At 39.5% G+C, this 23969-nt stretch overlaps 1 protein-coding gene across 1 annotated transcript in view; it reads left to right on the top strand.

Annotated features, from left to right (window-relative positions):
* The window catches only part of LOC131943484 (uncharacterized), a 39489-nt gene extending 18308 nt beyond the window's left edge, over positions 1-21181 (top strand). The window contains exons 4-10 of the mRNA XM_059303643.1: positions 3096-3311; positions 4847-5035; positions 7536-7742; positions 10287-10418; positions 17759-17965; positions 20140-20878; positions 21169-21181. Coding sequence (XP_059159626.1) covers positions 3096-3311; positions 4847-5035; positions 7536-7742; positions 10287-10418; positions 17759-17965; positions 20140-20878; positions 21169-21181 — 1703 coding nt within the window. The remainder of the gene's footprint in view (positions 1-3095; positions 3312-4846; positions 5036-7535; positions 7743-10286; positions 10419-17758; positions 17966-20139; positions 20879-21168) is intronic.
* Positions 21182-23969: the final 2788 nt, after the last annotated feature.

Raw genomic sequence — 23969 nt, 5'->3', positions numbered from 1 at the left:
CCTTTCTTAACCATAGTCTATCGCACTGTTTAAAACAAAATTTTGAACCAGAGCGCTCACAGGATAGCCCAGGGCGCCAAATCAAACCCTGACGGGGAGCCGGTGGACGCACCTGATTCAATTACATAGAGGACATTTAGGAGCTAGCACATGCCGTCAATTAACACTATAAGTTTGAGCATTGAAATTTATTTTATAACACCTTCAATATTAATTTTTTTAAACATTAATTTAGACCAGGGGTCTCCAAACTTTTCAGCCCGATGGCCGCATTAACTATCAAATATCAGTTGGGGGGCCAGAGTTTCTTCAAGACATCTCTTCGGAGTGGTAACCCCCCCCCCCCCCATGAAGAACGTGTACCGCACCCCAACTCTCCCCCCCCCCCCAGAGGCGACCCTTCCCGGCGCCCGGGGACAAATTTTCAATTTGCACCCCCCTCAAACTTTCGATTTTCACCCCCTCCCCCACACAAACTATTTATAATGCAAAAATGCTGCTAAAATGACATTTTAATTTGTTTTTACAATCCATTTTGTCGCCCCCTAAGGTCGGCGCCCGGGGACATATGTACCCCCTGCCCCCCATCGCTACGCATCTGCACCCCCCCCCCCCTTCCCTTAACGAAATATAATTTATATAGAAATATATACAAATTTCAAGTGTCCCCACCACGGAGAAAAAAGTGTGAAAGAAACACTGTGGACGGCCAACAACACACTCGAGGTCCAAGTTTGCTCTCAAATTATTCTTCACGTATTTCATTGTTGAAAATATTTGTTTACACAGATATCTTGTTCCAAAATTTGAAAGGTACTTTGATGCAAAAAATTTTAAATTAGGAAAATCTTCCTTTTGCGAAAACTTATAAAAATCCACCCGCCCTTCTTTAAACGTGTCTCTAATGATTCCAGCTGCAGTTCATCTTTGCAACTGGCCACATTTGCTTCAAATGGGTTCTGAAACAGTTTCACTTTTCTGCCTTTGAATCCAATTCAGAAAACCGCTACTGAAACTGCAGCTTGAAGTCTTTGATGATCTCGTATGCAAATGACATGGGCAACTTAGTGGTTGCTTCAGCCGTAAAGACCTTGCACTACTGAGAGTGCGTCAAGTTGTTGGCTTGTACTTGTTCCAAAAACATGACAAGTTTGGACCTGAAAGCCTTTAGATGGGTGTATAGATCAGAAACTAAATTTTCATCTCTTGCAGTTTTAGGTTCAGAAAATTTAAATGACTAGTCATGTTTGCAGCAAAGGCCGATTTCTATACCCTTGTGGCTTGCCTTTACTTTCAAGGAAGTCACCTATTTCCTTTCTTAACTTAAATACTCTGCTCAGAAAAATTTCTCGCAAATTAGCCATCTTACTGCTGTGAAATATGGTAAATCTTGCGATTCTGTGTTTCTATGTTTTAACATGTCTCTGAACTATCTATATTCTCTCAGGTAACAGTGCCATACATTCTATGTAGGGCGGCAGCTCTTGTGTTATGTTTATGCCTTCATCTACACCTCTAATGAACATAAGCAGTTGAGATGTGGAACAGCTGTCCAGCAACTGATCCATTACAATTTTAAAATTGCGAAACTGGCTTGCATTTTTCACTATTTGAATCACCAATGTCTGCAACTCTGCGGATAATAGTATTTGCACCCAAAGCTACATTTTCAAATTGTTTTGAATTTTCCGTGGACAAAAAGATCGCGTGGACAAGTAGGATGAGAGGACCTCGCGGGCCGCATCTAGCCCACGGGCCGTAGTTTGGAGACACCTGATTTAGACGAAGCGCTCTTTCGTCTATTCCTTTGTAATCATAGATCCGCTGTTTGCCACATACATACAGAATTCAACTTTATATATTAGAAACATACTAGCCGTCCCGGCCAGGCCCAGCATTGGCCTCTGTGAAAACATATCTGTAAGGGCCGTGACTTGTGTGTTTATTTAGCAGATTGTACCCGGCATTGCCCCGGTTTATGAAATATTTTACTTTTCCTATTAAATTTCTATATGCAAATATGGACGTTTGAGAAAATAACACAAAACCCTAAACCTAAGTCTAAACTTAACCCTAACCAGAATCAACCAAAACCAATACATAAACGCAAACACAAATATAAACGCAAACGTAATGCAAACGAAAAAAAGCAAACACAAACACAATGTAAACACAAACAAAACGCATAAACATGAACATGAACGTGAACGTGAACGTAACCGTAACCGTAACAGTAACCATAAACACAAACACAAACACAAACACAAACACAAACACAAACACAAACATAAACACAAACACAAACATAAACATAAACATAAACATGAACATAAACATAAACATAAACATAAACATAAACATAAACATAAACATAAACATAAACATAAACATAAACATAATCATAAACATAATCATAAACATAATCATAAACATAAACATAAACATAAACATAAACATAAACATAAACATAAACATAAACGTAAACGTAAACGTAAGAACGTAAACGTAAACGTAAACGTAAACGTAAACGTAAACGTAAACGTAAACTTAAACTTAAACTTAAACTTAAACTTAAACTTAAACTTAAACTTAAACTTAAACTTAAACTTAAACTTAAACTTAAACTTAAACTTAAACTTAAACTTAAACTTAAACTTAAACTTAAACTTAAACTTAAACTTAAACTTAAACTTAAACTTAAACTTAAACTTAAACTTAAACTTAAACTTAAACTTAAACTTAAACTTAAACTTAAACTTAAACTTAAACTTAAACTTAAACTTAAACTTAAACTTAAACTTAAACTTAAACTTAAACTTAAACTTAAACTTAAACATAAACATAAACATAAAAGAAAACAAACAAACAGAAGTTGCGAACTAAATAAAAGCTTTTAAAAATGAAACGCGGACTGTTTTATTTAACCGCCTGAGTAGATCTACACAAACCAGGAGTTATTACTTTGAATTCTTTCAAGTAAACCTATCGTATAAACCTACCTGGTTCATTCTGAGGGTCATATGACAACCTATCAAGTAAACCCTTCTAAAATCACCTCATTCGTTAGTCATCTGACTTTACCCATCCTGTTGCAGTCGATCAAGAGATGCCCAACGAGTACTCATTACAATTTCAGTCGACTCGCCCCGAGCTAGGAACTATTCGACACCTGTGTACGTCTCCCCCTCACATTTTTCAAATGGATCCCGTCACGACCGACATCTACTGCACACCTAAGATCAGATACGTCAACAAATTGACGCTGACGTGGAAAGGGAGACAAACACTTTGTTCAATCCACATCAGTGGGGGTAAGGTTAAAGACTTCAACATAATAACACCCTTCTGCAAAGGATATCTATCTATCGATATATATATATATATATATAAAGCAAAGTGCTCGGGTGCCCGACAGGGCACTTCCCGGCACCGCAGGCGCTTCAAATTTAGCAGAATCAGGCCTTGTGGCGATAGAACACGGGAGCCGGTGCCGGTTGGCCGAAAAATCAACGATGTAGGGGTCAAAACTGACCTCGACTGATCATATTGGCTATGTTACTAAAATCAACTTCAGCCAAACGATCCTCCTAGATATTTTGCGAGGTGTTAGAAGAACGTCTAGGGGTGTCATAAAAAACTCGGCATATCTGGGAAAACTTCGTAAAGTAGTCAAAACTGACCAGTACTATTTCCCTATATAATCTTTGTATTTTATGGGGAAAGCAGAGGGTAATTTCTACACAGATTTTAAGGCATTTACCGCCTCTACATCATGCTAATGTTTTGCATGGTGAGGGGTGGAAGCAGGCGTTGTGACTGAAATAGCAATGTAAACAGAAAGTGTTATTTCAACGCCAAGGGTAGACAAAGGTACAGAATATAGTCCAAGTTAAGACAGAACAGACAGACCCGACGGGTTCCGAACCTACCACTCCTCACGGCACCGAATCGCCTCGCCTTCCATGCATCAAGTCAGACGTGTAACCGATTCTGCCAATCAGCTCTACAAAAATAAAGCTTTCATGGCAGAGCACAATCACAACCTATGCACGAAAGACGCGGGCTGGCGTGACCTTTGAACCGCGAATGGGACTGACCGTTAGCCTCAAACACAACAAGGACCATTATTCGACCAAACAGGCGACACAAGTATAGGGACGACGATACAGACAAATAGTAGCTTCCTTAAATGAAATAACACTTTCTGTTTACATTGCTAATGTTTTGCATGCACCTTTGTAAATGGCTAAGCCATAAGGTAAAAATACCCCTTAGGGTCGTCACGTTTGTCCAGATGCCGTATTTTCTGATATATATATATATATATATATATATATATATATATATATATATATATATATATATATATATATATATATATACAATTGTTTATGGGGGGAAAAACAAAGACTTAGTCATTCGGTTTATGAACAAGGGAGGTAACTACTTATAGTAATAATTTTAAAATTATTTTTATACTATTTTCAACACACACCGAAAACCACAAAGTGTATCATTCGTTTAAATAAGAATTTCGTTATAAATTAAGAAATGTATTGTAAATAAATTGTAAAATTTAATTGCAAAAGTTAATTTAATATAAAATTTTAGTTATACTTTTAAGAAAACCTTTACTTTTCTAATCACTTTGCAAGTTATAGGTTTTGGGGATGTTCCACGTGTTTTTCTATCATAAAATTACTGTTTTAACTTAAGCACTCCACATAACAGTATCAACAGCAATCACCATTTAATTAATCACTCAAATTATCATTTTTTTTAAACTTTAGCGAAGCTACGCAGTATGCCTAATGCTGGATAGAATTGACATGACATTTTGTTTAAGGCAGAAATGTCGCCTTGAAAATAGCAACAACTTTGACAAATTTTGGCGATATGGACAATTCGACGTTCACGGTGGATGGCAATACGACAACTTGTTTACAGACCAATCAAGCTTTAGAGAGACAAAAACTGAGTTTAATGTTTGAATCTCCGCAACACATTCACGAGATAGTGATCCGCTCTCCGGCAGGTAAATTTTGAAAACTGAAAATAGCTATAAATACCGTGCTAGTTAGACAAGCTACACAATGTGACAAATTATCTATTACACTGTGGAGGTGCAAAAGTGGGGTAAGTGTAGCACTGTGGGGGATGGTACAATAGTGGGGTAAGTGTAGCACTGTAGTGGTGCACTAGTGGGGTAAGTGTAGCACTGTGGGGGATGGTGCACTAGTGGGGTAAGAGTAGCACTGTGGGGGATGGTGCACTAGTGGGGTAAGTGTAGCACTGTAGTGGTGCACTAGTGGGGTAAGTGTAGCACTGTGGGGGATGGTGCACTAGTGGGGTAAGTGTAGCACTGTGGGGGATGGTGCACTAGTGGGGTAAGTGTAGCACTGTGGGGGATGGTGCACTAGTGGGGTAAGTGTAGCACTGTAGTGGTGCACTAGTGGGGTAAGTGTAGCAGTGTGGGGGATGGTGCACTAGTGGGGTAAGTGTAGCACTGTAGTGGTGCACTAGTGGGGTAAGTATAGCACTGGGGGATGGTGCACTAGTGGGGTAAGTGTAGCACTGTAGTGGTGCACTAGTGGGGTAAGTATAGCACTGGGGGGATGGTGCACTAGTTGGGTAAGTGTAGCACTGTGGGGGATGGTGCACTAGTGGGGTAAGTGTAGCACTGTAGTGGTGCACTAGTGGGGTAAGTATAGCACTGGGGGGTATGGTGCACTAGTGGGGTAAGTGTAGCACTGTAGTGGTGCACTAGTGGGGTAAGTATAGCACTGGGGGGGATGGTGCACTAGTGGGGTAAGTGCAGCAATGTGGAAGATGGTGCACTAGTGGGGTAAGTGCAGCACTGTAGTGGTGCACTAGTGGGGTAAGTATAGCACTGGGGGGTATGGTGCACTAGTGGGGTAAGTGTAGCACTGTAGTGGTGCACTAGTGGGGTAAGTATAGCACTGGGGGGATGGTGCACTAGTGGGGTAAGTGCAGCAATGTGGACGATGGTGCACTAGTGGGGTAAGTGCAGCAATGTGGAAGATGGTGCACTAGTGGGGTAAGTGCAGCACTGTAGTGGTGCTCTAGTGGGGTAAGTATAGCACTGGGGGGTATGGTGCACTAGTGGGGTAAGTGTAGCACTGTAGTGGTGCACTAGTGGGGTAAGTATAGCACTGGGGGGGGGATGTTGCACTAGTGGGGTAAGTGTAGCACTGTAGTGGTGCACTAGTGGGGTAAGTGTAGCAGTGTGGGGGATGGTGCACTAGTGGGGTAAGTGCAGCAATGTGGAAGATGGTGCAATATTTGGAAATTATGAATACTCATAGTCTCTGGGATTGCGCAGTGCGTCATAATGAAAGTCTACTAAAGTCACTTAAAGTCAACTAAAGTCACTTAAAGTCAACTAAAGTCACTTAAAGTCAACTAAAGTCACTTAAAGTCAACTAAAGTCACTTAAAGTCAACTAAAGTCACTTAAAGTCAACTAAAGTCACTTAAAGTCAACTAAAGTCACTTAAAGTCAACTAAAGTCACTTAAAGTCTACTAAAGTCACCTTTAATGTAATTTTATTCTTGTGACGTCGATATTGCACTTAAGGGGATATGCACAGAAAAAAATCACTAAATTTCTTGTTTTTCGTCATGATGGGTTTCTTGCAATTTTGGATACTTTGTCCATTTTTGTATAAAGAAAATAATAACTTTAAAGAGAAAAAAATGTTCTATGTGTTTGAATTACGATTTTTATGACCCTATTAATTAAAAAATAATCAATTTTTCCCAATCTTACAAGATCTCTATGAAAAGTTTTATATCCATCATTATATTGTATTTGACATCATTGGAAAGCTGGATTTCTCATGAATCTAATAAACTTAATTTCCTACATATCAGAAACACCCAAAGCTTACAATCGGCTTTTCAGTTTACACAGATATGGTACTTTCCTGACCTAGTTTTCGTTACTTTTGGCTGTTTTTCTCAGTTCGCATGTTTTTAACACTAAAAAGCCTACTACTTTTTTATTTATTAAACAATGCCAACCATATTTTCAGTAATTGTTCTTGATGCAAAAATACAACTTTTGTCACGAGGGAATTGTGATTGCTTTCATAGAAAAAAAGTATTTGGTAATTAATATGCAAATTTTGAAACTTTTGAATACTAAAAAGGTACGATTTTTTAGACCTTGTAAAATTCTTACTAGTAATTATTTCAAAAAGTTGTCGTGACAAAAGTTTTAATATATACTGAAATATAAGCAGTTTAAATTTGATTGCTATAGGTGCATAAATAAAAAAGCCTTAGTATTTATAAAAGTACCGAAAAATTCAAAATGGCGGAGGTTTTTTGGGTATCCATGACAACCAAAATTGTTTTCGACCCTTTTTTTTGCTGTTTAATAATTACTTTTATATGCCAAATATGATAAAAGTATTCAAAAGGCTTTAGATCTTAAATTGTAAAAAATAGAAAAAAACATAGCATATCCCCTTAAGCAATTTGAATGTTGTCTATGTAATATCCATTCGATAGAATTTCAGTTCGACATTTTGGAAGGTTTTAAGCTTGAGTATTTCGGAGAGTCAGGCCAAATTCTTCACAGTTTTCGTCATATGGACAACAGCACCCGGGGTGTTATAATTCTCAAGTCAGTCCACAACTTTCCAATATTGCGTATTGAGATCTCGTTGGTCAACAAGCAACACTCACTACACATTTGTGAAATCGAGGCCTACGGAGGTAAGTCTGTGGTGATACCTGTGTTTTTTTCTAGTTTTAACACATGTCAAGTGGTGACACATGTTTAGTGGTGACAAATGTTTAGTGGTGACAAATGTTTAGTGGTGGCACATGTCAAGTGGTGACAAATGTTTAGTGGTGGCACATGTCTAATGGTGACATGTCTAATGGTGAGATGTATTGAAAGGTGAGGTTGTCGAGTGGTGAGATATATCGAGTGGTGAAGTTGAACAAATAGAATGTCCTTATTCTATTACTAACTGTTTTAACTATTCCAATGTATTTATGTCGACCTTATCTCAACTGTCCAAAAGCTCGCTTGCTTAAAACACGCATACACAAACATGTAGTGTGATACAACATAATTTAGTGAAGTGACGTGTTAAGTTAGTTAGACAACTTAAGTTAGGTGACGTGTTGAGGTAGTTAGACAACTTAAGTTAGGTGACGTGTTGAGGTAGTTAGACCACTTAAGTTAGGTGACGTGTTGAGGTAGTTAGACCACTTACGTTAGGTGACGTGTTGGGTAGTTAGACAACTTAAATTAGGTGACGTGTTGAGGTAGTTAGACCACTTAAGTTAGGTGACGTGTTGAGGTAGTTAGACCACTTAAGTTAGGTGACGTGTTGAGGTAGTTAGACAATTTAAGTTAGGTGACGTGTTGGTTAGTTAGACCACTTAAGTTAGGTGACGTGTTGAGGTAGTTAGACCACTTACGTTTGGTGACGTGTTGAGATAGTTAGACCACTTAAGTTAGGTGACGTGTTGAGGTAGTTAGACCACTTACGTTAGGTGACGTGTTGGGTAGTTAGACAACTTAAATTAGGTGACGTGTTGAGGTAGTTAGACCACTTAAGTTAGGTGACGTGTTGAGGTAGTTAGACAATTTAAGTTAGGTGACGTGTTGGTTAGTTAGACCACTTAAGTTAGGTGACGTGTTGAGGTAGTTAGACCACTTAAGTTTGGTGACGTGTTGAGATAGTTTGACCACTTAAGTTAGGTGACGTGTTGAGGTAGTTAGACCACTTACGTTAGGTGACGTGTTGGGTAGTTAGACAACTTAAGTTAGGTGACGTGTTGAGGTAATTAGACCACTTAAGTTTGGTGACGTGTTGAGGTAGTTAGACCACTTAAGTTGGGTGACGTGTTGAGGTAGTTAGACCACTTAAGTTAGGTGACGTGTTGAGGTAGTTAGACAATTTAAGTTAGGTGACGTGTTGGTTAGTTAGACCACTTAAGTTAGGTGACGTGTTGAGGTAGTTAGATCACTTAAGTTAGGTGACGTGTTGAGGTAGTTAGACCATTTAAGTTACGCTACTTTACGCTTTAACAAAGGAGTTTAGTTTGATAGAGCTTGAAATGCACTCATTATTTTAAATAAATTTAGCGTTTAAGACATCGGTTCTAAAGAGCTCATTGTTAGAGATAAAAATGACTTGTTTAGATTTAGTGTTACATTTTTGGTTTAAACACCAAAACCCGAACCCTCTTGTAAACCACTAGAATTATAACTGTGTTTATCTAAACCATACCCCTAGACTAGTAGAATTAAGAATGTGTTAATGTAAACCTTACTTAAACTATGAGTTATATAAAATTCACCTAAACTAGTTGCTACCCTAACCTCTTCTAAAACTCACCTAAACAATTACTCACCTCAACAATTATAAACTCACCTAAACAAGTAAAATTCTAAATTATTTCACGAAAAACCTCACCTAGGGTATGAGCTTTAGCTAGACCAATCCCTACACACCTAACTTCTACTTCAACCTCACTTCTGTCAACATTAACTTAACCTTGCCATCACTTAAGCTAATCCAAGCCTTTGACCTTACGTTTAAATTTAACATTATCCCATGGCCACAGACTGTTCCTCCCCTGTATATGGCCAAGCCTGACATTTAACTTAAGTTTATATTTAACATTATCCCATGACCACAGACTGTTCCTCCCCTGTATATGGCCAAGCCTGACATTTAACTTAAGTTTATATTTAACATTCTCCACCGGCCACAGACTGTTCCTCCCCTGTATATGGCCAAGCCTGACATTTAACTTAAGTTTATATTTAACATTATCCCATGACCACAGACTGTTCCTCCCCTGTATATGGCCAAGCCTGACATTTAACTTAAGTTTATATTTAACATTATCCCATGACCACAGACTGTTCCTCCCCTGTATATGGCCAAGCCTGACATTTAACTTAAGTTTATATTTAACATTCTCCACCGGCCACAGACTGTTCCTCCCCTGTATATGGCCAAGCCTGACATTTAACTTAAGTTTATATTTAACATTATCCCATGACCACAGACTGTTCCTCCCCTGTATATGGCCAAGCCTGACATTTAACTTAAGTTTATATTTAACATTCTCCACCGGCCACAGACTGTTCCTCCCTTGTATATGGCCAAGCCTGACATTTAACTTAAGTTTATATTTAACATTCTCCACCGGCCACAGACTGTTCCTCCCCTGTATATGGCCAAGCCTGACATTTAACTTAAGTTTATATTTAACATTCTCCACCGGCCACAGACTGTTCCTCCCCTGTATATGGCCTGTATTGTAACGAGATCTGTAGCATCAGTTGTGCTGACCAGATCTGTCTTTATAACGGGATGTGTTACGCTTGTGAAAGGGGCAGATCAGGACAATTTTGTTTAAAAGGTAACCGTTATATTTAACTTATAAGTAACAGTTATATTTAACTTATAAGTAACCGTTATATTTAACTTATAAGTAACAGTTATATTTAACTTATAAGTAACAGTTATATTTAACTTATAAGTAACAGTTATATTTAACTTATAAATAACCGTTATATTTAACTTATAAGTAACCATTTAACTTATAAGTAACCGTTATATTTAACTTATAAGTAACCGTTATATTTAACTTATAAGTAACAGTTATATTTAACTTATAAGTAACAGTTATATTTAACTTGTAAGTAACAGTTATATTTAACTTATAAGTAATAGTTATATTTAACTTATAAGTAACCGTTATATTTAACTTATAAGTAACCACTTAACTTATAAGTAACCGTTATATTTAACTTATAAGCAACCTTTATATTTAACTTATAAGTAACAGTTATATTTAACTTATAAGTAACCGTTATTTTTCACTTATAAGTAACAGTTATATTTAACTTATAACTAACAGTCATATTTAACACCGTTATATTTAACTTATAAGTAACCTTTATATTTAACTTATAAGTAACCGTTATATTTAACTTATAAGTAACAGTTATATTTAACTTATAAGTAACCGTTTTATTTAACTTATAAGTAACCGTTGTATTTAACTTATAAGTAAAAGTTAAATTTAACTTATAAGTAATATTTATATTTAACTTAGAAAGTAACCTTTATATTTAACTTATAAGTAACCGTTATATTTTACTTATAAGTAACAGTTATATTTAACTTAGAAAGTAATATTTATATTTAACTTATTTGCAATACTTCTTTCTGTAAAAATTAGAGGAAATACGAAACATGCTTATATCCTCTCACATATTCACACACACACACACACACACAGATATATATATATATATATATATATATATATATATATATATATATATATATATATATATATATATATATATATATATATATTATATATATATATATATATATATATATATATGGTGCCCTGTCAAAACGACCTGGGACAAATCGGCCCCGTCAAAACGGCCCCGTTAATATGACCCCGTCAAATCGACTCCCGACAAACCGACCCCGTCAAAATAGCCCCGTCAAAAGGGCCCCGACTTATTGGCTCCCGTCAAATGGGCTCCCGTCATATTGACTTGCGACATATAGGCTCCCGACAAATCGGCTCCCGACATTTAGGCTCCCGACAAATAGACTTCCGACATATTGGCTCCCGACATATAGGTTCAGGACATATTGGCTCCCGATAAATGGGCTCCCGACATATTGGCTCCCGACATAAGGGCTCACGATAAATGGGCTCCCGGCAAATGGGCTCACGACATATTGGCTACCGACAATTGGGCTCCCGACATATTGGCTCCCGACAAATGGGCTCCCGACAGTTGGGCTCCCGACAAAAGGACTCCCGCCATATTGGCTCCAGACAAAATGGCTCCCGACAATTGGAATCTAGACAAAAGAAATCCAGACATATTGGCTCCCGACTAAATGACTCCCGACTTATTGGCTCACTATAAAATGGCTCCGGTTAAATAACTCCCGACTTAAAACACTTCCCGACAAAGAAACCGTTTTCTCAGGAGTTATCACATTTTTATCTTTAAACAGTTCGCTTTCTATAAAGTTTCGAGTATTGTAACTTTATATGAACCTGATTTAAGTGCATGCTGAGCTGTTGTTTACGCCACACGACCCAAGCTCAGCTGTTTCTGTTTAAATTTAGCATGCATGTTACACATTTTGCGTTTGTTGTCTAGGTTTTTCACATGTTAATTTCAAAGTATGGATGTCCACATGGACCCCCTCCCTCCTTCCCAGTCCACGACAGTCGATGTTAATCGACACTCCACCCACCATGTTGACGTCATAAAAGGATGACGGCTAGTAAAAATGCTTTTGAAAAATTGATCCCTGGACTACAAAAACAACACACGAAGACAGAGGCGTAGCGACCCTTCCCAGCGCCCGGGGCGAACTTTCAATTTGGCGCCCCCCCCCCCCCCCCGCTTATATATATATATATACTAGCCGTCCCGGCCAGGCCCTGCTCTGGCTTCTGTGAAAAACCTTTCTGTTAAAGACCATTACCTGTGTGTTTAGTAATCATCATAAACCCGGCATTGCCCACCCAAACCACAACCAACCAAAACAACTAAACGCAAACATAACGCTAACACAATTACAAATACAAACGAAAACAAAAACCTAACAACAAACCCAACCACAACCACAAACACCAATATAAACACAAAGAAAAAACAAACAAAAAAGCAAACGAAAACAAAAACCTAACAACAAACCCTACCACAAACACCAATACCAACACAAAAAAACAACGAAAAAGCAAACGAAAACAAACCAAATCCAAACGCAAAACCAACCAAAAACACAAATACAAACCCAAACAAAAAAACACAAACAAAAACGAAAAAAGAAAGAACAAAAACGAACCAAATCAAAACGCAACCACTAACGCAAACCCACCTAAACACAAAGAAAACACTAACGCGAACATAAACGCCCGGGGCGGAATCACCTGTTTTAGCTTAATGAACGACTATAGTACCCCAACTTATTCACAGTCTTTTGCACTCACTTAAACGAACGCGCCTGTTTCAATTTAATGAACAATTTTAATACTCCAAGCTTATCCGTAAAATACCTACAACATTTGCACTTGATCAATCCCCGCTAATTATGTAATTATTTTTTTCCCCAACACCAAAACAAAGTAATAAAATTTTCCACTAATGCAATGGTTTTATAAAGGGAAGTAATTGTGTTTTCCTAATTTATCAAAGGGAAGTAAATGCTATAGGACTAAATAAAGACATAATTTGAATTTTTGTAAAAGATGATATTTTTTTAAAACTTGTGTTGAATGAACATGCCGACAAGTATTACTATAATTTGTAAAATGAAAATTATTTCCCAACACTTTCAATAGTAATTTTTTAACTCATAAATTTAGACAAATGCGCACGATAATTGTCTAACACTTAAATCCATCCAAGACCAACGACAAACATATGCGTTACATACAGAACTGAGCTTTATATATTAGATATATATATATATATATATATATATATATATATATATATATATATATATATATATACATGTGTGTGTGTGTATAATTATGTGTGTGTGATAGTGTGTTTATATATAAGCTTGTGTGTGGGTAAGAGTGCATTTGTGTGTGTAAGCGTGTGTGTAAGCGTGTATGCTACAGTCCGGACAAGGTTTAATAATTACATTGTATGATTTTCATTCCTTAAAACTTTACGACAATTTAATTCCCATTAAGATGCGTTTAATTGTTTTGCGAAAGATTAGTAATGTCAGTAAAAAAATAAGCCTGATCTGTGTTAGAGGGTAGTTTGTAGCTAACGCTAATATGTTTAGACCAGCCTTTTTTATGTTCTAGTTTTGGAACGATCTCTGTTGTGATATGGTACATAGTTGGATTCGAAGTTTGTTAGAGTAAGGACACACAAATGACATACAAGAAGAAGTTATCAGAAATATGTATTGTTCACATTGGAATACGACATGGGTATTTCGTTGATTGGTTGATGGTATGACAAAACAAGCTAGAGAAAACAAACTGGAATCCAACGGATGTTAACAGCTCGTAGTCTTGGATTTCGCAGATTTGCCCTGCCTTCTCGCACACAGAGTTTCTTCCAGGCATCTCTTCGGGGGGGCGGGGCGAAGCCCCCCGAAAAAATTGTACCGCCCCCCCCCCCCCCCTCGAACTTTATGAAATTTATATAATTTATATATAGAAAATATATACGTTTAACAGTGTCCGCCCCCCACCCCCCGAAGAAAGTCTACCGCCCCCCCCCCCTCGAAAATTTCAAGTGCCCCCCCCCCCCCGGAGAAAAAAGTCTGGAAGAAACACTGCTCGCACAACGTCAACAACAAATGCAGAACTAATTGTATTGATTGAAGAACCAGTAACAATCAATTTAATGATAACCCATGACGTTCTGATTATTATCAGCAGCAATAAAACGCGTTTTAACACTCTAAGAAAATGTAGAATTCAAATGCATTGTCAAAAAAATTCAATCAGGATCTATAACTAAATGTGGTCTCTTTTACTGTATTGCTTGGAGCTAGATTACAGACAGTGGAGAATGAAATAAGAGCATGGAAAAAAAGTGGTGGTTAGTGGCTTAGGGATTCGAGAATCCGTGATATTTAGTTCACTTTAATATAGTTCAGTGATCCAGGTAAGATGTAATGCAATCAATCAAAAGTATCTGATCTCTCACGTTGAAGTTGAGAGAATCGTAAGAATCTTACAAAGAACTAGTCGCGTCTTTTTTTAAAACAAAACTGGCTATTGAAATTGTACATTACGCGTTAATACACTTGGTTTCTTTACTAAGTGTTAAGAGAGTTATCTACTCACCAATCCAGTACAAATACTTGCGATTTTTGTTAGCGAAAAAAGCGCCCCCCACACACACTCATCACAACCATCTTGGACAAAGTTTGTGGAGCGGTTTTTAACGTAAATAACTTTTTTTTAAAAATGTTACACAATTATACAATGCACAGTACAATTCGTTTCTTTCTGAGAGCTAAAGGTTGTTTACTCAGAATCCTGTGTAATTTTGCTATTTTATTTAGCCTAAAAGCGCCCCCCTGCACCATCTTGATAAAAGTCACTAACGTATTTTACAGTTCAACAATCGTACAATACGTTTTAATACAATTGGTTTCTTTTAATAGTGGTAACGTTTATCGACTCAACAATCTAGTGTAAATTCTTCCGTTTTAAGTCTCGAAAAAGCGCCCCCCCCCCCCCCCATCTAGGAAAAGCTTCAAAGCGGTTTTGCCGGTCACTGTTTCTTAAGAGTATATGTTTTACATTAAAAAATCAAGGTAGAAAACAGTTAAATCAGTATGTAAAGGCGTGTTGCCATTACAACTCTTAACTTAGACAGTTTATAATTCAAAACTGCAGCATAAAATCAGCTTTAAAAAAATTTTCCCACCCCTTTTGGCGCCCCCATAGGGTCGGCGCCCGGGGCGGCCGCCCCCCCCCCCCCCTCGCTACGCTTCTGCTAGAAGATGTTAACAATCATACTAGCTAGTATTACAAGGCGTGGGGGGGGGAGGGGGTGGTCTGTACGGAAGTGTTGAATGTTGCCAGGAAGTAGTTCATAAACGATACATTTATCTACTCGATACTTGCAAGGCTAAAAAGAGGGGTGGGATGGAGGTCGGCTCGGGGAAAAAAATTGAAAGAGACAACAAAGCGTTTATTTACGTCAGCATCGCCCTTTGTAAAACTTACTCAGAGGAGATAATTCCAAGTATAGGCCATAAAAGTTTACTATTGTATTACTTGTAAAATCAAAAAAAAAATAAACGTATATAAAACTGAAGTTTCTAGTATTATATTATTTTTTATTATTTGTAGGATACAACATAATACAGGATACAAATTCAACCACTATCATAAACACGAGTTTGTAGGGGCAACGAGTCAAAGAAGTCATATTTTTTTAATAACCTGGAAGCATATTGACTGTAATTGTATCGTAGGGACCCTAACCCGGCATGTGTATAATGGGCTGCAGCATCCTACACCCCTAAGTAGAAATGTAACAGATGACCACTAAACTAAAAATTAATACAGTACAAGAAATACTTTTTCTTTAAAATTAAGAAATGGCGACCTAAAGCTAAGGACGCTTTATTATCTTAGGCGTATTTCTGTAGTCCATTGAGGAATGGTGGATGTTGACATGAGCCATTATCATTATGTCGGGAGCCGTATTGACGAGAGCCAAAATAACAAGCCTTTTTGTCAGGAACCATATTGACGGGAGCCTATTTGTCGCGAGCCTAAATAACGGGAGCCTATATGACGGGAGCCACATAGACGGGAGTCAATTTATCGAGAGTCTTAATGACCGGAGCCTTTTTGTCATGAGCCAATTTAACGGGCGCCAATTTGACGCAAGCCTAAATGACGGAAGCCCTTTTATTAGGAACTATATTGACGGGAGCCCTTTTGCTGGGAGCCTTTTTGTCTGGAGCCATTTTTGTCGTGAGCCTAATTGACTGGAGCCTAAATGACGGGAGCCTAAATGATATGAGCCAAATTGTCGGTTGTCGTAATGACGGGAGCCTATTTGTTAGAATCCTCATTGACGGGAGCCCTTTTGTCGCGAGCCTTATTGACGGTAGCCCTTTTGACTGGAGCCTAAATGACGGGATCCATTTGTCTATGAACCTTTTGACGGGGCCGATTTGACGGGGCTATTTTGACGGGGCCGTTTTGTCGGGGTTGTTTTGACGGGGCCGTTTTGTCACGGGCCGGTTTGACGCCGCACGATATATATATATATATATATATATATATATATATATATATATATATATATATATATATATATATATATATATATATATATATATATATATATATATATATACCATAATCAACCGAAAACAAAACATACACAAAACGCAAACATTACACAAAAGCAAACAACAATACAAACTCAAATGCAAACCCAACCACAAACACAAAGAAAACAAAAACGCAAACAAAAAACAAACTTTAACCCGGGGGTCGGTGCCGGTTGGCGGCAAAGTCTACGAAGAGAAGGTCAAAACTGACCTCGACTGACCGGGCTATATTACAAAAAAAAAACTTTTGCCGAACGACCCCCATTGATATTTTGTGAGTTGGTAGAATAACACCTAGGGGTGTCAGAAAAAGTTCGCCATATTATCTGGGAAAAATCTGCAAAGTGGTCAAAACTGAGCAGTCGTATTTCGTATTTCCCAAATAAAATTTTGTAATTTATGGGGAAAACAGAGGGTAATTTCAGCACAGATTTTGGCAAGCGCCTAAGTATATGGCTAGGCCGAATAGAAAAACTGTCGGTTTGACTCAAAGCCCTCTACGTATCAACAGTATATGCGCCATATGGCCCGTTGACCCAAATCATCCTGCTTTTCTTTCTGTATTTAAGTTTGCTCCCATACCATTTGTCTAATAAAGAACAATCTGCAAGGCAGCAGTTCACTGATTTTGAAGCTTTCTCTTCTAGATCATTCGCTGAAATCCAGCTAACATTGAAAAATCACACTTTGGTTCGAACTCTTATTTCAAAGATTAGCCAATTTGTCAGATAGTCTTTTGGCTATCTTTTAATTAAAAATTCGAACGGTTGGCTTAGAAAACGGGCTCATGACGTTTTAACATATGTTTTAGTAAACAAAGGCGACATATGATTTTTAGTCGTGGCGCTTTGACATGACCAACTTTTCATACAGGAAACAACAGCCAAGAGACTTGGGAGGCTGGAAAAAACGACTCGTACATCCCCACACCACCGCCCGACCACGGCAGGAAGACAGCCCGTCTTTTAAGTGGCACTGACCTGATTCTTTTTCTCATGTATTTTATTGTGCTCTCCGTCCTGCTCTCATTGGCTGCCATGTACATTTGTACGCGAGGCTCTAACTCAGAAGATGATCAGGGTAGGTTGGCTGAGGAGCTGATCAGGGTAGGTTGGCACAGGAGCTCAGAGTAGGTTGGCACAGGTGCTCAGGGTAGGTTGGCTGAGGAGCTGATCAGGGTAGGTTGGCTGAGGAGCTCAGGGTAGGTTGGCACAGGTGCTGAGGGTAGGTTGGCTGAGGAGCTGATCAAGGTAGGTTGGCTGAGGAGCTCAGGGTAGGTTGGCACAGGAGCTCAGGGTAGGTTGGCACAGCTGATCAGGGTAGGTTGGCTGAGGAGCTGATCAGGGTAGGTTGGCACAGGAGCTCAGGGTAGGTTGGCACAGGTGCTCAGGGTAGGTTGGCACAGGAGCTCAGGGCAGGTTGACACAGTTGCTCAGGGTAGGTTGGCTGAGGAGCTGATCAGGGTAGGTTGGCTGAGGAGCTGATCAGGGTAGGTTGGCACAGGAGCTCAGGGTAGGCTGGCACAGGTGCTATTGGTAGGTTGGCACAGGGCTCAGGGTAGGTTGGCACAGGTGCTCAGGGTAGGTTGGCTGAGGAGCTGATCAGGGTAGGTTGGCTGAGGAGCTGATCAGGGTAGGTTGGCTGAGGAGCTGATCAGGGTAGGTTGGCACAGGAGCTCAGGGTAGGTTGGCACAGGTGCTCAGGGTAGGTTGGCACAGGAGCTCAGGGTAGGTTGGCTGAGGAGCTGATCAGGGTAGGTTGACACAGGTTCTCAGGGTAGGTTGTCTGAGGAGCTGATCAGGGTAGGTTGGCTGAGGAGCTGATCAGGGTAGGTTGGCACAGGTGCTAAGGGTAGGTTGGCACAGGAGCTGATCAGGGTAGGTTGGCACAGGTGCTCAGGGTAGGTTGGCTGAGGAGCTGATCAGGGTAGGTTGGCTGAGGAGCTGATCAGGGTAGGTTGGCACAGGTGCTCAGGGTAGGTTGGCACAGGTGATCAGGGTAGGTTGGCTGAGGAGCTGATCAGGGTAGGTTGGCACAGGAGCTGATCAGGGTAGGTTGGCACAGGAGCTGATCAGGGTAGGTTGGCTGAGGAGCTGATCAGGGTAGGTTGGCTGAGGAGTTGATCAGGGTAGGTTGGCTGAGGAGCTGATCAGGGTAGGTTGGCACAGGTGCTCAGGGTAGGTTGGCTGAGGAGTTGATCAGGGTAGGTTGGCACAGGTGCTCAGGGTAGGTTGGCACAGGTGATCAGGGTAGGTTGGCTGAGGAGCTGATCAGGGTAGGTTGGCACAGGAGCTGATCAGGGTAGGTTGGCACAGGAGCTGATCAGGGTAGGTTGGCTGAGGAGCTGATCAGGGTAGGTTGGCTGAGGAACTGATCAGAGTAGGTTGGCACAGGGCTCAGGGTAGGTTGGCTGAGGAGCTGATCAGAGTAGGTTGGCTGAGGAGCTGATCAGAGTAGGTTGGCTGAGGAGCTGATCAGAGTAGGTTGGTTGAGGAGCTGATCATGGTAGGTTGGCTGTTGGACAGGGGCTGACTAGCTGACATTGTCACGTCATTAGCTCAGTCTAGGTCAAATAAATCTACGAACGAAGAGACTATTAACTCAAATTAATGATTATAACCAATTAGTTAATATAAATAATGACTAAAAACTATATTAGGCATCGTAGATGTAATATAAGTGACTGTCGGTGTAGATAGTATTATTCGTAGGTAAACATTAGCATCATTATCAGCATTACATTTCCCGCATTTCATAATTTACTATTGGTAACATGAATAATATATGTGAGAGTGTTTGTGATCGTGTGTGTGTGTGGGGTGGTTGTACGCAAGGCGTGGTGGTGTATTCTGATCTATGTAATATTTAACTTGCAGATATAAATGACGGGGCAGACATAAGCTACGGTCCCACTGATCTATGTAATATTTAACTTGCAGATATAAATGACGGGGCAGACATAAGCTACGGTCCCACTGATCTATGTAATATTTAACTTGCAGATATAAATGACGGGGCAGACATAAGCTACGGTCCCACTGATCTATGTAATATTTAACTTGCAGATATAAATGACGGGGCAGACATAAGCTACGGTCCCACTGATCTATGTAATATTTAACTTGCAGATATAAATGACGGGGCAGACATAAGCTACGGTCCCACTGATCTATGTAATATTTAACTTGCAGATATAAATGACGGGGCAGACATAAGCTACGGTCCCACTGATCTATGTAATATTTAACTTGCAGATATAAATGACGGGGCAGACATAAGCTACGGTCCCAGTAAGTCATCTCTTCACAGTGCACCGTCTAAAAATACTTTGAAAGAACGGCCAAGTCAAAAGAATATTCTTCAAAGCTCCAAATCGTGGACATATTCTCACTCAGGCAAAGCTTCTGAGTATTTTAGCGTCAAGAGTTCGTCAAGTTCAAGTTCTAGTAGCTCTGGTATCGTACCCATCATAGTGAACGATTCCACTGTATTTAAAGTCAAGAAAAAGGTTCGTGGGTCTTTAGGTGACCCTGTAGATGCTGAAATAACAGCCCCAAAGCCAACAGAAACAGCCCCAAAGCCAACAGAAACAGCCACAAAGCCAACAGAAATAGCCACAAAGCCAACAGAAACAGCCCCAAAGCCAACAGAAACAACAGACCCAAAGCTAACAAAAACAGACCCAAAGTCAACAGAAACATTAGCCCCAAAGCCAACAGAAAGAACAGACCCAAAGCCAACAGAAACAACAGCCCCAAAGCCAACAGAAACAACAGCCCCAAAGCTAACAAAAACAGACCCAAAGTCAACAGAAACAACAGACCCAAAGTCAACAGAAACAACAGACCCAAAGTCAACTGAAACAACAGACCCAAAGCTAACAAAAACAGACCCAAAGTCAACAGAAACAACAGCCCCAAAGCCAACAGAAACAACAGACCCAAAGCCAACAGAAACAACAGACCCAAAGTCAACAGAAACAACAGACCCAAAGTCAACAGAAACACTAGCCCCAAAACCAACAGAAACACTAGCCCCAAAACCAACAGAAACACTAGCCCCAAAACCAACAGAAACAACAAACACAAAACCAACAGAAACAACAAACACAAAACCAACAGAAACAACAAACACAAAGCCAACAGAAACAACAGCTTAGAAGGAGCAAAAAAAACCTCGAGTGAATACACTCAATAGCAAAGAAGAACTCTGTGATATGACGCTCATCCCGCTATAGCTCTCTTGATATACTTAATCGAATTTGTTGCATGTTACGTTAACAGCTTTTATGCCTGATTTATAACGGTTACTTTTTTCTCTCGCTACTTGTTTCTGTTCTAATTCCAAATACATATTTAAAAAAACACATGGTGTTATCAATGTGTATATATGACCTTACGTCCATGGGTGTACATGTGTGTATCTAAGTAAGTGCCTGTGTTTATGTTTTATGTTTGAGGGTGGCGGTGCGTTCAATGGTGTAGATGTCCGCACGTGAAACGGTTGTAGGCGCCGTATTGATGTGTTTATTAGAATTCCTTCAGTCCAATTTCTGGATGGAAACATTTTTAAAAAATGACAATAACTGCTTAGGTTCTGGCTATCATCTAGAGCAGGGGTCTCCAAACTTTTCAGCCCGAGGGCCGCATTAACTATCAAATATAAGTGTAAGCCCTGCTAGGGGGGGATACCTACAATCTACCCTTCTAGGCTTAACTAATCTGTCCGGTCAGTGCAACCGTGGTAGAACCCACAGTGGTTAAACCCTAACCTTAGTCTAAATAATAAGCTACTAAAATAAAACAAAACTTTTACAGTTAATAAAATTTATTTATCAAGAATGACTAATATAAAATTTATTCAACAAAATATGGAACCAAAAGTTAAAAAAAGAATAGATAAAACTGACACAAAACAGGACCGAACGAAACAAACTTTTTACATCAAACAAAACATTACGTTTGACCATTTGCTGGTGTTGCGCCGACTTATGATGTCTAGGATGGTCCAGGCCCTGACACACAGAAACCTCCCTTCATCCATTCTCGACATCCAAAAGTCCACACCAAACAAAACACTAAGTAAAACCACTACGTACAATACATTACGTAGAACACAATACGTACACAACGAACTTTTTACACCAAACAAAACAATTCATATATAACAAAACACCCAGCCAAGTTGCACAAGCAACCTCACTCCACGCGTGCGGTGCGCCACGCAGAAACCTGACCCGACCTACATCTCGCCGCGGGTCAAAAAAAAAAAAAGGAAGAAAATCACTCCGAGCGGCCAATTTATACTGACCGCTTCGGACGGAAGGGGACTCCGTGCCGTTCCCCATTGGACCACCATGCACTCCCAGATTCGCAACAAATAAAATAAATACAAAATAAATAATCCATTCACCCGCTCACATAAGTTGGGGGGCCAGAGTTTCTTCCAGGCATCTCATTGCGGTGGCATTGTTCCGCAGCCACCTACAACAAACATTTTTTTCATTGACAAAAAGATCTCCAAGGGCCGGATGAGAGGACCTTGCGGACCGCATCAGGCCGGCGGGCCGTAGTTTGGAGACCCCTGATCTAGAGTGTTGGTGAAAATATTGGTAATCTATCGTTTTGGGTACGTAAAATCGCCCGCGACTTGTAATGTGAAAAACAGGTGACTCCTTACATTTTAATAATTATTTCACATTTTGAGGAGGATTTATATTTAGAAAAATCCAAAAATGTTTCCTTGTTTCATTTATGCACCCGTTTTTAAACAATTGAATTAAAACTTTTCAGTAATAAATGAAGACTAGCGATGTTTCCAACAGATGCAACCATGCTCATGTACTATAGCAGCCATCTTGTCTAAGTTTTTTTCTAAACTTAAAGCGCGAGATTCAGGGGGAAGAAACTCTACTTTACAAATGGCTGCTGTTTATATAGCAAAATATCTTACTCGCAAACACTGCTGTTTAAAGTTAATTTCTGGCCCATATTGATATATTTAACCATTGGTTTAGGTTTATTATTCATTTATCTATAATATTTGACACAAATATATCACAATATACTTCTATTAAAGCCTTGACAATGAGGTAACTTCTCCATCCATCCATCCGTCCATCCGTCCGTCCGTCCGTCCGTCCGTCCGTCCGTCCGTCCGTCCGTCCGTCCGTCCATCCATCCATCCATCCATCCATCCATCCACCCACCCACCCACACGCCCACCCACACGCCCACCCACCCACCCACCCACCCACCCACCCATCCACCCATCCATCCATCCATCCATCCATCCATCCATCCATCCATCCATCCATCCATCCATCCATCCATCCATCCATCCATCCATCCATCCATCCATCCATCCATCCATCCATCCATCCATCCATCCATCCATCCATCCATCCATCCATCCATCCATCCATCCATCCATCCATCCATCCATCCATCCATCCATCCATCCATCCATCCATCCATCCATCCATCCATCCATCCATCCATCCATCCATCCATCCATCCATCCATCCATCCATCCATCCATCCATCCATCCATCCATCCATCCATCCATCCATCCATCCATCCATCCATCCATCCATCCATCCATCCATCCATCCATCCATCCATCCATCCATCCATCCATCCATCCATCCATCCATCCATCCATCCATCCATCCATCCATCCATCCATCCATCCATCCATCCATCTATCTATCTATCTATCTATCTATCTATCTATCTATCTATCTATCTATCTATCTATCTATCTATCTATCTATCTATCTATCTATCTATCTATCTATCTATCTATCTATCTATCTATCTATCTATCTATCTATCTATCTATCTATCTATCTATCTATCTATCTATCTATCTATCTATCTATCTATCTATCTATCTATCTATCTATCTATCTATCTATCTATCTATCTATCTATCTATTAACTACATCAATTTTAAAAGATTAGAAAAACCACTAGACTCGACGAAACAGCGATGTCACATTTTTTTGTTTACTTTTTAGTACAATAAAATTGCGGCTTCCATCATAGGCCCATTCATAAGTTTAACGCTTTCTAAATCTAA

Source organism: Physella acuta, unplaced genomic scaffold, assembly GCF_028476545.2.
Source record: "Physella acuta isolate Inbredline_101_S28 unplaced genomic scaffold, ASM2847654v3 ptg000457l, whole genome shotgun sequence".
Classification (NCBI taxonomy): domain Eukaryota; kingdom Metazoa; phylum Mollusca; class Gastropoda; family Physidae; genus Physella; species Physella acuta.
Note: the sequence above shows the minus strand (reverse complement) of the source record. Positions and strands in the feature narration are given on the sequence as shown.